This window comes from Anomaloglossus baeobatrachus, chromosome 6, assembly GCF_048569485.1.
Source record: "Anomaloglossus baeobatrachus isolate aAnoBae1 chromosome 6, aAnoBae1.hap1, whole genome shotgun sequence".
NCBI lineage: Eukaryota > Metazoa > Chordata > Amphibia > Anura > Aromobatidae > Anomaloglossus > Anomaloglossus baeobatrachus.
The window spans coordinates 343,286,310-343,301,921 of NC_134358.1; the positions used below are offsets into that span (position 1 = coordinate 343,286,310).

Consider the following 15,612-nt stretch of genomic DNA (forward strand, 5'->3'; position numbering starts at 1 on the left):
ATGTGGCACTAAAAGGTTTTTTAAGCCTTGTTTTGTCTAATAAATAATCTAAAAAAAAAAAACAATATGGGGACCCCCTTATTCTTGAAAGCCAGCCAAGGTAAAGCAGACAGCTGCAGGCTGATAGTATCAAGCTGGGAATGCCCATGGTTATTTGGCCCTTCCCAGCCTACAAATACCAGCCTGCAACCACTCCAGAATTGGCACATCACATTAGATGTGCCAATTATGTCACTTTGCCCGACTCCTGCCTGGTCCAGTGGAAATCAGGGTAATATTTTTGGGGTCAAATATTGTGCAAATACAAACAGTTATAACTTACTAATATACTTTATTCATAGGCTACAACTATCAAGTACAGGGGGAAATATGATGCACTACAAAGAGTGGCAGAAAGGGAAAGCAAGACATAGACATGTACAAATTAGTTAGCTAATGTACTATATAGTGGCTGCATAACATATATCTATAAAGTGGACAGGGTACAAGTTCAACCTACATAAAATCGAAGCCTCAAATGTCATTATAAGCCAATATGGCATTATAGATAAACTGGTCCCACAATCCACCCACTAGATGATCCTTGTGGATGGTAATCAATTCAATAATGTGATGTGCTTTGGATCATTGTTCTGTTGTACAGGTAAAATATATTTTTGTACCGTGTTAGCCAGTAGAGATAAAAAAATGGTTTAAAAGAACTGAAATTCTCAGTGGTTGATAACTTTTAATGGCTAACTGAAAAGATGGTAATAATTGCAAGCTTTCGAGACTGCTCAGGTCTCTTCTTCAGGCTCAATATAACACAAAATCTGAGGAGTCACATATTTATACACAACAGGACATAGAATGGGGCAGTAAATAAAGCAAGTTATGTGAAGCAGAATGATCAGTATGGCAAGAGGACAAACTGTTGTGGCCATAAATATTGCTGCAGTTCAGTGTGAAAGTTTTATTGTCCTCTGATAAGGGTCTGGTCCGGGCTGTGATGCCCCCGGTTGGTCAAAGGAGCACATCTCTTAATTGATGTAAAAAGACATGAATCCATGAAACACATTCATTCCTGCTCTGAATGTGTCAAAGGTCATCATACGTTTGTACTCCCTACTGTTGTAGGATGAAATTGGCTCTAATCAAACTCTGTTCACAGGGTATGAAATGGCGTTGCAAAATGGAGTGATAGCCTTCCTTATTCAACATCCCTTTTACATTGTACAAATCTCCCATTTTACCAGCACCAAAGCAACCCCAGATCATCACATTACCTCCACCATGCTTGACAGATGTTGTCAGGCACTCTTCCAGCATCTTTTCATTGTTTTGCATCTCACAAATGTTCTGTGTGATCCAGACACCTCAAACTTCGATTTGTCTGTCCATAACACCTTTTTCCAATCTTCCTATGTCCCATGTCTGTGTTCTTTTACCTATATTAATATTTTCCTCTTATTTGCCAGTCTCAGATATGGCTTTTTCTTTGCCACGGTGCCTTGAAGGCCAGCATCCCGGAGTCACCTCTTCACTGTAGACGTTGACACTGGCGTTTTGCGGGTACTATTTAATGAAGCTGCCAGTTGAGAACTGTGAGGCATCGATTTCTCAAAGTAGAGACTCTGATGTACTTGTCTTGTTGCTCAGTTGTGCAGTGGGGCCTCCCACTTCTCTTTCTACTCTGGTTAATGCCTGTTTGTGCTCTCCTCTAAAGGGAGTAGTACACACCGTTGTAGGAAATCTTCAGTTTCTTGGCAATTTCTCGCATGGAATATCCTTCATTTCTAAGAACAAGAATAGAATGTCGAGTTTCACATGAAAGTTTCTCTTTTTCTGGCCATTTTGAGAGTTTAATGGAACTAACAAATGTAATGCTCCAGAATCTCAACTAGCTCAAAGGAAGGTCAGTTTTATAGCATCTTTAACCCATTCAGCCCCCGGGCACTATCCGTTTTTGTTTTTTGCTCCCCTTCTTCCGAGAGCCGTAACTTTTTTATTTTTCCGCCAATCTTGCCATATGAGGGCTTGTTTTTTGCGGGACGAGTTGTACTTTTAAATGAAACCATAAGTTTTACCATATAGTGTACTGGAAAACAGCAAAAAAATTCCAAGTGTGAAAAAACTGCAAAAAAAAGTGTGATCGCACAATAGTTTTTGGGATATTTTATTCACCGTGTTCACAATATGGTAAAACTGATGTGTCACTGTGATGCCTGAGCTCGGTGCGAGTTTGTAGACACCAAACATGTGTAGGTTTACTTGTATCTAAGGGGTTAAAAAAAATTCACTAGTTTGGCCAATAAAAGTGGCGCACGTTTTACGCCTTTTTCTGAAACCCATAGCGTTCTCATTTTATGGAATCTATGGCTCAGTGATGGCTTATTTTTTGCATCTCGAGCTGACGTTTCTAATGATACCTTTTTTGTGCAGATGCTAAGTTTTGATCGCCTGTTATTGAATTTTGCGCAAAACTTGCGGCGACCAAAAAACGTAATTTTGGTGTTTGGAATTTTTTTGCCGCTACGCCGTTTGCTGATCAGATTAATTTATTTTATATTTTGATAGATGAGGCATTTCTGAACACGGCGATACCAAATATGTGTATATTTTTTATTTTTTTAACCCTTAAATTTTCACTGGGGCGAAAGGGGGGTGATTTGAACTTTTAGGTTTTTTTTAAACTTTTTTAATTTTTTTTTTAAATTTTACTAGTCCCCCTAGGGGGCTATAGCGATCAGCAATCCAGAGCTGAAAACTGCAGATACGGTGCTTTATTTTCAATGCCGGCTGTATTCCGGCATTGAGAGGAAGTGAGTCATGTTAGCTACAAGCGTCATCACATGACCCTGTGCTACCATGGCAACCACCGAAAGTCACGTGATCGCACACGTGACTTCCGGTTGGGGCGGCGGTAAGTAAAAATCATGGCCGCGCGCATATACATCTCACTACCAGACTTTGGCAGTGAGATGTAAGGGGTTAAATGATCCGGGTGGAATGCGATTCCACTCGGAACCTGCAGGCACACGTCAGCTGTTAAAAACAGCTGATATGTGCGCCGATCGCCACAACCTGCCGGCGGCAGGGGGCGGGGCTTAACCTCACACGCTCCATGACGGATAGATCCATCAAAGGTCGTGAAGGGGTTAATCAGCAACACTGTTTTCAGCTGTGCTAATATACTTGCACAAGGGTTTCCAAGGGAGTTCTAAACATCCATTAGCCTTCTAACACCGTTGGCAAACACAATGTACCATTAGAACACTGGAGTGGTGGTTGTTGGAAATAGGCCTCTATACACCTATGTAGATATTGCATTAAAAACCATACATTTGCAGCTAGAATAGTCATTTACCACATAAAAAATGTATTGAGTGTATTTCTGTTTAGTTTAATGTTAGCTTCATTGAAAAAAAATGTACTTTTGTTTCAAAAATAAGGAATATCTAAGTGACCCTAAACTTTTGAACTGTAGTGTATACATATGATTACTTGAAGCCATGTACATCTATTGCAGCTCATCCCAAACACCACTTACACCTCGACACGCGTTGCACCGCACTTCCGGTTTCGTCAGGAGGCAATATGTTTGTATCAGGTATATATGTGTTCTCTATGTGGGGCAATAGGTCCATGTGAATGAAATATTATGCTTATGCATTTATTATATGTGCTGTTAATGTGGGACTACATAGTCCATGAGGCCGATGTATTGCACTAAATGCTTCCTATGTGCGGTTTAGGTTTTGTTAGGCCGGCACATCACATTATTGAATTGATTACAATCCACAATGACTATCTAGTGGGTGGATTGTGGGACCAGTAATCTCTATAGCCTTATTGGTTTATATTGACATTTGAGGTTTTCATTTTATGTAGGTTGAACTTGTGCCCTGTCCATTTTATATCTATATGTTATGTAGCCACTATATAGTACATTAGCTAAGTAATTTGTACATGTCTATGTGCTGCATTCCCTTCCTGCCACTCTTTGTAGTGCTGAAAAAATAGAGCAGCGCATATGAGAAGTACCCGTGGGTTTATGAATAGGTTTAAAAAGTTATGGTTTTGCTCACCTGATGAGGTTGTGCGCCCTCGCACAACCCCGGTGATAGTTAGAAGAATCCTCCGGGTTGGGGGGTTCCTAGTGTCACTGCTGATGATTCGTTACTGTGTTGGAGGTGTCCGGGTTTGCTACCGCTGCTTGCTCCTAGGATTCACCGGCACTGTGGATCCTGGAGTGTCGGGTGCGATCCACCGTCCTCCAACTAGGGATTTCACGTTAGGATTGAAGATTCCTGTGCCACTCAGCAGCTCTGACCGAGTTCCCTTAGAGGGAGTAGACGTATAATATAAATGAAGTTCGGTCTTAATGAGCGCTAGTGATGGATTGACAGGCTCCGTCAGTGAATTAATTTTATTATTAAAATAAAATATTAGAGAGCTCCTGTTGGTTACAACAACGCGTTTCAGCAAATAGTCCGTTGCTTTCCTCAAGTATAACAGGAGTGGTTGACATACAATGAATTTATAAGGGCCCCACAGGTGAAATCTGTGGGTGTGCCATAGAATTAGGTCATTGATTCATTTGACCCTAATGGTATTTTGTTCTTATAATGAATCGGGGTATACATGATAAAAACACTTATTATAGATCCCATTAGAAACAATAATGACTAAAAGATATGTATAATATATAGTAAAATTAGCAATAATATAAAAAGCAATAATAAAAAGAAGTTCATATTAGCCATACAAGTTGCTATCAAATTTAGAGATATAATCAATATAATTATACTCTTTTATGTGTATGCTATAGAATCTTTGTACTTTAAAATTAATTTGTTCAAATTTTTTAAAAGAAGGGGTTTATCATAAAAACCATTAGAAAAATAGTAAAAGTAGTACTAATTTCACCTAGATTTCACCTGTGGGGCCCTTATAAATTCATTGCAACGGACTATTTGCTGAAACGCGTTGTATGTAACCAACAGGAGCTCTCTAATATTTTATTTTAATAATAAAATTAATTCACTGACGGAGCCTGTCAATCCATCACTAGCGCTCATTAAGACCGAACTTCATTTATATTATACTCTTTGTAGTGCGACACATTTCCCCCTGTACTAGATAGTTGTAACCTATAAATAAAGTATATTTATAATCGTATTTGCACAATATTTAATATATATTCTATGGAATAATTTCTTGTGGACCTGATTTGATTTGATGATTGTAGGTTATAATTAGAGATGAGCGAACCGGTCGCGGTTCGGCTCGAGGTCGGTTCGCCGAACGGGGGTCGTGTTCGACGAACCGAACTAGAACCAATAGGCTATAATGGGAGGCAATCACAAACACATAAAAATGCATTATAAATGTACACAAACAGTTAATAAACATTGCCATAACACTTACCGGTCCTCGCGATCCCTTCTGCACTCTGTCTCCTGCCGCTATTCCATCCGATGATCGCTGAATCCTCCCGGTGACGGCACTGCCAGCAGAGATGCAGGACCTATCGTGACGTCAAAATAGCCATGTGACCAGTCACGTGGCTATTATCTCATTGGCTACAGACTGGTCACATGACTATGACGCGTCATGTAGGACCTGCGAGTGCATCTCTCCGGTACACGGTGCACATATGTGTATCGCCGTGTACCGGCGACATGCTCTAGCACACGGTCGACTCCCCGTTCCGTTAGGGACCGGCTGACACAGCTGGTCATTAACGGAGATCACCGTTGCCATAGCAACGCAGTTAGCGGTGACGTCACCGCTAACCGCGGCTCCGAGAGCACTGTTGCTATGGTAACACGTCTGTCAGCGTTACCGCTGTTACCGCTGACAGCCAGCACTGATCACTCACGGAGTGAAGGCTGCACGCTGCTTCCCGATTGTAGTGAGGATTGTAATGAGGATGAGGTTCCCCAGCCCCTAGTGATGAGCTGGTGAACCTCATCCTCACTACAATCGTCACTACTACTACACTAGAAAGAAAGAAGACAGAAGAGCAGGATCGTGGAGGGCTGACAGGGGGTAATAAAGATGGAGTCTCTAATGTGTCTGTGTATTTATTTCTATTAAAGTATTTTTTCTCTGTGTGGTGTTTTTTTTAACCCTTTATTGGAGATTCTTAATGGCCGGGTCAAACGTGCCTGACATTAAGAATCTCTGGCTTAATACTGGCTAGTAAAACAAAGCCAGTATTAACTCATGATTACCCAACAAGCCACCCGGCTCCAGGGCTGTTGGAAGAGTTGGATACAGCGCCAGATGATGGCGCTTCTATGAGAGCGCCATTTTCTGGGACGGCTGCGGACTGAAATCCGCAGCAGAGGCGCCCAGAAACCTTGGGCTAACCTGTGCTGCGGATTCCAATCCCCAGCTGTTTAGTTGTTCTCGGCTGGACACAAAAATTGGGCGAAGCCCATGTCATTTGTTTTTTAATTATTTCATGAAATAAGTGAAATAATTAAAAAAAAAACGGGCTTCCCTATATTTTTGGTTCCCAGCCGGGTACAAATAGGCAACTAGGGGTTGGAGGCAGCCCGTGGCTGCCTGCTGTACCTGGCTAGCATACAAAAATATGGCGAAGCCCACGTCATTTTTTTGGTGGGCAAAAAAATTCTGCATACAGTCCTGGATGGAGTATGCTGAGCCTTGTAGTTCTGCAGCTGCTGTCTGCTCTTCTCCATACAGACAGCAGCTGCAGAACTACAAGGCTCAGCATACTCCATCCAGGACTGTATGCAGAAGTTTTTTGCCCCCTGAAAAAATTATGTGGGCTTCGCCATATTTTTGTATGCTAGCCAGGTACAGCAGGCAGGTACGGCTGCCCCCAACCCCCAGTTGCCTATTTGTACCCGGCTGGGAAGCAAAAATAAAGGGAAGCCCTTTTTTTATTATTTCATGAATTTCATGAAATAATTAGAAAACAAATGACGTAGGCTTTGCCCCATTTTTGTGTCCAGCCAGGTACAACTAGGCAGCTGGGGATTGCAATCCGCAGCACAGGTTGGCCTGAGCTTTCTGGGCCCCACTGCTGCGAATTGCAGTCTGCAGCCGCCTCAGAAAATGGCATTTTCATAGAAGCGCCATCTTCTGGCGCTGTATCCAACTCTTCCAGCACCTGCCTGCTATACCTGGCTAGCATACAAAAATATGGCGAAGCTCACGTCCTTTTTTTGTAGTTTTTTGGCAAAAAAAATAAAAAATGCTTCCCTGGATTTTCCATTGCCAGTGAAGGTAACACCAAGCAGTGGGGGTTAGCAGCCAGTAGCTGCTTGGATTACCCTTAGCTAGCAATACAAAAAATGCAGCGGGAGCCCATATATATTTTTTTTAATTATTTATTTAAATAACTAAAAATAAAATGGGCTTCCCTGTATTTTGATTGCTGGACATCACAGTGCTGTAAAAATAAATCTTTAAAAAAATGACGTAGCGCTCCGCGGTATTTTTGATTCTCAGCGCAGATAAAGCAGACAGCTATGGGTTGCCACCCCCATCTGCCTGCCGTTACCTTGGTTGGCAATCAAAATACAGGGAAGCCCATTAATTTTTTCTATTTAAAAAATAGTTAAAAAAAAAAATGACGTTGGGTCCCCCCATTTTTGATAGCCAGCTAGGGTAAAGCAGACGGCTGTAGCCTGAAAACCACAGCTGGCAGCTTTACCGTGGTTGGGGATCCAATGTGGAGGTCCCCTCAGGCTCTTTTTTATAATTATTTTATAAATATTAATAATTACACAATAAAAGTAGGGTCCCCCCCAAATTGGATCACCAGCCAAGGTAAAGCGGACAGCTGTGGTCTGGTATTCTCAGGGTGGGAAGGTCCATAGTTATTGGGCCTTCACAGCCTAACAATAGCAGGCCGCAGGCACCCCAGACGTGGCGCATCCACTAGATGCGCCAATCCTGGCGCTTCACCCCAGCTCATCCCGTTCCCTGGTGCAGTGGCAAACGGGGTAATAAATCGGGTTGATACTAGCTGTAAAGTAACCTGAGATCAAGCCCAGCAGTTTGTGATGTCATGGCGTCTATTAGATACCTAACATCATAAACTGTCAGTACTAACAAAAAAAAAATCGACAAAAGAAATTTATTTGAAAAAACAGTCCCCAAAACATTTCCTCTTTCACCAATTTATTGTAAGAAAAAAAATAAAGGGGTCCCACGACGACTCTGAACCGTCTAGAATATGGGGGGGAGACACTCAGGGAACGTATCCCCCATTTTCTAGGAGTGCGGACCCTTCATGTGAGGAGTGTGGGTGCAATGAATCTGCACTCACTCTTCTCGGGTCCACAGCAGCAGAGTCCATGTCGTAATGGTTGCTACCAAAGCTGCAATGCCCTGCTCATGAGGTAAGGGCATGCCTAATCAGGAGAACTACTGTAGAGGAAGCTCTGCTCACTGGTATATAGGTGCTCAGAGGTAATAATAGATAAAATTAGTGAGTAACCTCGGCACTCTAAATCTCCCAGACTAAGTCAGTAAGTCACAACGGATAGTAATGCAAAATTACTCTTTATTGGTCCGTATTAAGAAAAAAAAAATTTTCATAAGCATATATGTTTTTGTCCAAAACAAGTTACAAATGACGTTTCGGCCTGAGCCTTCGTCAGATTGGACTTATCTGCATGTAATCATGAAAAATGACAATAATCAGTATCACATAAGAGTGAGAGAACAATAACATAAACTCGAACAATGTAGAGGTACAATTGGGATGCAGCAAAAAAATTGCAACACAGCAAGAAATGAAACACATGATACAAATGTCATAATACAGTACAAGGACAATATAGTAATGACAAATATGGAGTCAGAGTAGGCTTAGACAGCTCTGGTACGAAAGAGATGTCAATCATAAAGTAACATGTGCAGTAGGTGTAGAGCTACAGTATGCATGGCAGAGCTAATGGGTAGACCAACCATAGAAAAAGAATGGAGGAAAAGTGGAGAAAAAATGGAGAAAGTGTAGAAAAAGTGTAGAAAAAGTAGAGAAAAAGTGGAGAAAAAGTGGAGGAAAAAGTGGAGGAAAAAGTGGAGGAAAAAGTGGAGAAAAAAGTGGAGAAAAAGTGGAGAAAAAGTGGAGAAAAAGTGGAGAAAAAGTGGAGAAAAAGTGGAGAAAGAGTGGAGAAAGAGTGGAGAAAGAGTGGAGAAAGAGTGGAGAAAGAGTGGAGAAAGAGTGGAGAAAAAGTGGAGAAAAAATGGAGAAAAAATGGAGAAAAAGTGGAGCACCCTTTGGTGCCTTTCATGTGGCACTAAGGGGTGCTTAGATTTGTATTTAGCCAAAAAAATGAAAAAAAAAATGACGTAGGGTTCCCCCTAGTTTTGTAGCCAGCTAGGGTAAAGCAGACGGCTGCAGCCTGCAGACCACAGCTGGCAACCTCACCTTGGCTGGTAATCCAAAACTGAGGGCACCCCACGCTGTTATTTTAAATTAAATAAATAATTAAAAAAAAAACACGTAGGGGTCCACCAAAATTGGATCACCAGCCAAGGTAAAGCAGACAGCTGGGGCCTGATATTCTCAGACTAGGGAGGTCCATGGTTATTGGACTCTCCCCAGCCTAAAAATAGCAGGCCGCAGCCGCCCCAGAAGTGGCGCATCCATTAGATGCGCCAATCCTGGTGCTTCGCCCCAGCTCATCCCGCGCCCTGGTGCGGTGGCAAACGGGGTAATATATGGGGTTAATACCAGATGTGTAATGTCACCTGGCATCAAGCCCTGGGGTTGGTGAGGTCAGGCGTCTATCAGATACCCGACATCACCAACCCAGTCAGTAATAAAAAAAAATAGACGACAAACACATTTTTATTTGAAAAAACACTACCCAAAACATTCCCTCTTTAACCAATTTATTAGAATATAAAACAAATCCAGGTCTGGTGTAATCCAAGGGGTTGCCATGACGATCCACACTGTCCCAGTCAATGAAGAGCAGGATGTTCCCCATTGGCTGGGAGAGCAGTGCAGTGACCTGAGCTAACATCAATGGGTCAGCCCAGGTCACTGCAGGGGGATGACAAGTGCTGCTGTCAGCGAGGTACATTACCTGCGCTGATCTCCAGCTCACTGACAGCCCCTGTCACTGAGTTCAATGACCGGCGCCTTCACACCAAGTATCGCGAGAGGCCCGTGACGTCACCGCTAGTCAGTCTCTGGTCAGAAGCAAGAGGTGATGTGACAAGCGGCGGCCATGGAGGACAGTGACAGCGCTGAGGTCGGGACTTCATCACCGCAGGTAAGCCGAGCGGGACCATGTGTGTGTGTATGTATGTGTACATATGTGTACATGCCGCGGGCAGGAGGGGGCGGAGCGAGCTGAGCGGGGAAGTGTGGGCTTCCTGCACGTAACTAGGATAAACATCGGGTTACTAACCAAAGCGCTTTGCTTGGATACCCGATGTTTATCTTGGTTACCAGCTTCTGGCAGGCTGCCAGCGATGGCTCCTGCACACTGTAGCTGTAAAAAGCCCTGCTTTTTGCTGCTAGAACCGTTCTCGAACGTATCTAGAACTATCGAGCTTTTGCAAAAAGCTCGAGTTCTAGTTCGATCTCGAACAGCCCCCAAAATCACTCGAGCCTAGAACTGGAGAACCTCGAACCTAGAACCGCGCTCAACTCTAGTTATAATATGTTTATATCAGGCTGAAAACAAAGGAGAGCATAAAATATGGCTTTACCAGATAAATGTTGAGTAAGGTAAAAATGAAACTACTCACCTGGCAGGGTTGTGGCATGCACAATTTCTATATAAGGTATAATTTCATGGCGGTTGGTGGAGCTCCACGTGAATAATCTGGAAGGTACTGGAGAAAGAATGGATGTACTGCCGTGCTACTACCAATGCGAAGAAGTGTTGATTAATATTAGTAAATTATTTTACAGGTCGACGAGTTTCTGGGATCAAGTCCCCTTCCTCAGGACCATGGAAATCAACAACAGTGTCGTTGATTTCCATGGTCCTGAGGATGTGGAATTGTTCCCAGAAATGCATCGACCCGTAAAATAAATTACTAATATTAATCAACACTTCTTCGCATTGGTGGTAGTGCAGCAATACATCCATTCTTTCTCCAGTACCTTCCATGTTTATATCAAGGACATTTATTATTGTTTAGAAGCTATTTATTGGTTGTGTAATATTTTTGGGGATTGATGTAGGCTGCATAATGTTGGCTGGCTTCAATTCTTACACACATCTGGCCTCGTTAGCGACGTTGTTGCGTGTGACACGTACGAGCGACCGCTAACGATGCAAAATACTCACCAAATCGTTCATTGTTGACACGTCGTCCATTTCCCAAGTGTCGTTCCTTGTTCTGGACGCAGGTTGTTCGTCATTCCTGAGGCAGCACACATCGCTACGTGTGACACCCCAGGAACGACGAGCAACACTGTACCTGCGTCGTCCAGCAACGAGGTGGGCGTGACTTCCATGCGGCTGCTCTCCGCCCCTCTGCTTCTATTGGACGCTTGCCGTGGGATGTCGCTGTGACGCTGCACGACCTGCTCCCTTAGAAAAGAGGCTGTTCGCCGCACACAGCGACGTCACTAGGAAGGTAAGTATGTGTGACTGCTCCAAGCGATATTGTGCTCCACGGGCAGCGATTTTGCCGTGACGCACAAACGACGGTGGCAGGTGCTTTCACGAGCGACATCGCTAGCGATGTCGCTGCGTGTAAAGCAGCCTTTTGTGTTGGTAATGGAGAGGAAAAAATTAATTGATTGAATAAAGACTCCCCTCACACTAATACTTGTTCTCCAATTTATCAAAAATCTTCCTACAAAGCTCCTCCGTCGTAGTCCATGATGGTCGTAGTCCACGATAGTGACATCAACTCTCATCAGAGCCATTGGCTGAACACCACTCGTCGGGACCCAAGAACTTTATTGAAAGTTATCGTTACTCCCCAGCACCAATCTGTACTTTATTGCTATTCACAGTCACCAAAGCTGCATTTAAGGAACTTGGACAACAACAGAACTTTGTGGGAACATTTTTGATATTAAATTGGTGAACAAGGGAAAGCATGGGGGGAGTCTGTTCAAATTAACTTTTTTTTTTTCTATGTATGTTTTGTTTTTTTGTGTTTTTTTTTGTTATTACTGGGTCCGTAATGGTAGTGTCTGATAGACACCTCTCATTACTAATCCCTGGGCTTGATGCCAACTGATATCACAGAGCTGACATCAACCCCAACAAATATTACCCTGATTGTACCCGAGCATTCTGGAAAAAACAGGTAAAGCGCCAGTTCTTGGATGCATCAATTCTTGGGCAGCTGCTGGCTGGTATTTTTAGGCTGGGAAGGGCCAAATAACCATGGGCCTTCACTGCGTAATAATATTACCAACCCACAGCTGTCTGCTTTACCTTTGGCTATTTATAAAATATGGGGGACCACACATAATCTTTTTTTAATTATTTACTTATTTAGTTCCCAGCAGCAACCTGGGTGTCACTGATGCGTCCAGGCATCTTCATCTTTCCCATGCTATTCCCATTCCATTTCAGCGCTGTTTCCATCCATTTTATCATTTTTATTTTCCAGCACTCCTATTAGGGTCTTTTGGAAAAATGCTTGAATTTACCATTAACTTCCATTATACTTGTAACTTGAGGCAAGCCCGTCCGAGCGTCTGACCTACTTGATTCGAGTACCAAGCACTCAAGCATTTTAGTGCTCGATGATCACTATTAATAACTTAGAGATGTTTTAGGGCTGGGATAAGCTTAGTGGTAAGGTTAGAGATGGCTTTGGATCAAGAGCAGAAGAGGTTGTATTGAAGGCTAAGGCTATGTGCGCACACTAACATTTTTGCACATCTCAAAAACGCTGCGTTTTTGGACACAAAAAACGCAGCGGTAAAAAACGCACCATGTTTTATTTTGCTTTTGTGCGGTTTTGGTTGCGTTTTGCTGTGTTTTTGTTAACTGTGTATTGCTGCATTTTTCCAATGCATTGCATGGGTGGAAAAACGCAGAAAAGAATTGACATGTCCATTTTTTTTTTTTTTTTAATGCTCAAAAACGCAGCCAAACAAAACACTGTGCGGACAACAAAAAATAAATCTTGTAGGTTTTGCTGGGGAAGCAAAGGCATGCAGTTTTGAGCCCAAAAATGCACAAAAACACACCGCAACAATGCGGTAAATAGCGCAGTATGCGCACATAGACATAGAAGCCTTTCTTTGGGGATGGTGAAGAAAGGCACTGGGCACGTATGGAGTAACGTAGATAAAATCTTTTTCTAATGCCATATGTTTAGCCAGTTGCAAATAAGCTTTTTTCAAAGTATTGTGATTTAACCTCAAGCTGATGTACGGTATGTGTTTTTGTTATTACAGTGTATTTCTTAAGGAGCTTGAAAAGTATGAACAGCTGCCAGAAGATGTTGGACATTGCTTTGTAACCTGGGTAATTTAGTGTACTCTCTTTTTGTATTCTGCATATTTGTTGACTGTATGCATGGAAAAGACACTTAAATACATGCAGTTTCTGACTGGAGTGTCTGGGGCCCACAGGGAGAATTGACTCTTACGAGTCTTCACTATAGCTACATGCAAATACCTGCTAGCCGGTAGCCCCGTTATAGTGGAGCAATGACCGTAAAACACATCATCTTTGCGCACACCGTAACTGATGTACAATTACAGTAATTTGCATTAAAGTGGTTCTTTGTTGAAAATAAGTTATCACTGATCCACAGGTTAGGTGGGTGGTAACTTATTGATTGGTGGAATCCGACCAGTCGAAACCGAGACTGTGCATCTTTTATCCCTGATGGGACACACATAAAATGCAATGGCAGGTCGAATTTGTGACCGCAGCTCCATTCATCCTTTTTGAGGTAGTCAGAAAAAGCCAAGAACAGCACTCAGAAGCAACTGAGGGATTGAATGGATCAGGGATCGAGTCAGACATAAGCTCGAGTGTAATGGTGATAAAAGTTGCAGAAATTGCCGATCAGTGCGAGTCCAAGCAATCGTACCCCCACTGATGAAGAAGTTATCGCTTGCCCTTAGGCTTCGTTCACACTTTCAGTATTTGGTCAGTATTTTATATCAGTATTTGTAGCCAAATCCAGAAGTGGATGAATAATGCAGAAGTGTACTCATGTTTCTATTATACTTTTCCTCTAATTTTAGCACTGGTCGTTTTGGCTACAAATAATGCTGTAAATTTTTCCGAAATACTCAACGTGTGCATGTGGACTTAGAAAAGGGGATTACTTGTTTTCACCTCTTTAATTGCTACAATATAATAATCACAGGACAGGGAGAGGTTAAATGTTCAAGTATTTCATTTTTATTGGAGATAATCTTCCCCATATTGATATTAGAGAGAAAATGTGACTACCATACATAACACAATCCACTATACCAAACAAATAATACCACATACAAGGGAGAAGTACTGCCACACCATCACCAGACAACATATTACCATCACATAGTGATCAAATACAACATACAAGACAAAAATACCTCAACACTATGACGAGACCACATAATGACTTGATAATACAACATACAAGACAGAAAAACCGCCACACCGTGACTAGAAAACATATTACCACCATATAGTGACTGAATAAAACCACATGTAATGGAGAAATACTGCAACTCCATGACCCGACCACATAATGACCAAATAATACCACATACAAGAGAAATACTGCAACACTATTACCAGACCTCATGGTGACCAAATAATACTGCATACAAGAGAGAAATACCACCATACATTGACCAGACCACATATTACCACCACATAGTGACCGAATAAGACCACATATAAGGGTTAAATACCAACAGACCATGACCAGACCACATAGTGACTGAGTAATATTACAATAATTATCATGAATAAAAACCACAATACTAATAACACTAATATTACCATCAGTGCCGTTATACACAGGAGCCCTGTATTTAGTGCCAGTGTATAGTTAATACATTGATCACCGGTGACGCTATACACAGTAATTCTGTATGTAGTGTACAGGTAATACAGTGATCACTGGTGACTGTATAGACAGTAGATCTGTATATAGGTAAAACAGTGATCACCACTGACATTATACACAGGAGCTCTGCATATAGTGTATAATAATAATAATTTATTTATATAGCACTATTAATTCCACAGCGCTTTACATACATCAGCAATACTGTCCCCACTGGGGCTCACAATCTAAGGTCCCTATCAGTATGTTTTTGTATAGTGTGTGTACTTGTAATTAGGGCTTGCACCAGGGTGAAACAGTCTCAGTGGGCCCCATCCACACGTAGACACGTACCAACACAGATACATACACATAGAGGTATACGTATACAAACAGGCATATATACATACAGTATTTAATGAAAAATTCAGAATAACACATGTAAATAGACATACCGTACATACAGTATTTAATGAAAAATTCAGTATAACACATGTAAATAAACATACATCTATACACAATTATATACACTGTATTTAATCACTGGTGACCATGATTAAATATATACTCTCTTCTCCTCGTTCCCCTGCTGCTCCTGTATCCTCAGTGTGTCCACTGTTCTGCCGCTCTGCACGTCTCAGCACAGCAAGC

General features: G+C 42.1%; 1 protein-coding gene across 14 annotated transcripts in view; it reads left to right on the plus strand.

Annotated features, from left to right (window-relative positions):
• TRIO (trio Rho guanine nucleotide exchange factor) overlaps positions 1–15,612 on the plus strand; it is a 3,493,742-nt gene that overhangs the window by 1,137,819 nt on the left and 2,340,311 nt on the right. For all 14 annotated transcript variants that reach the window (XR_012724343.1, XR_012724344.1, XR_012724345.1 and 11 more), the window contains exon 29: positions 13,361–13,430. Coding sequence is in view for 11 of the 14 variants with exons in the window: in XM_075314973.1 (XP_075171088.1) it covers positions 13,361–13,430 (70 nt within the window). In the remaining 3 variants the exon portion in view is untranslated. The remainder of the gene's footprint in view (positions 1–13,360; positions 13,431–15,612) is intronic.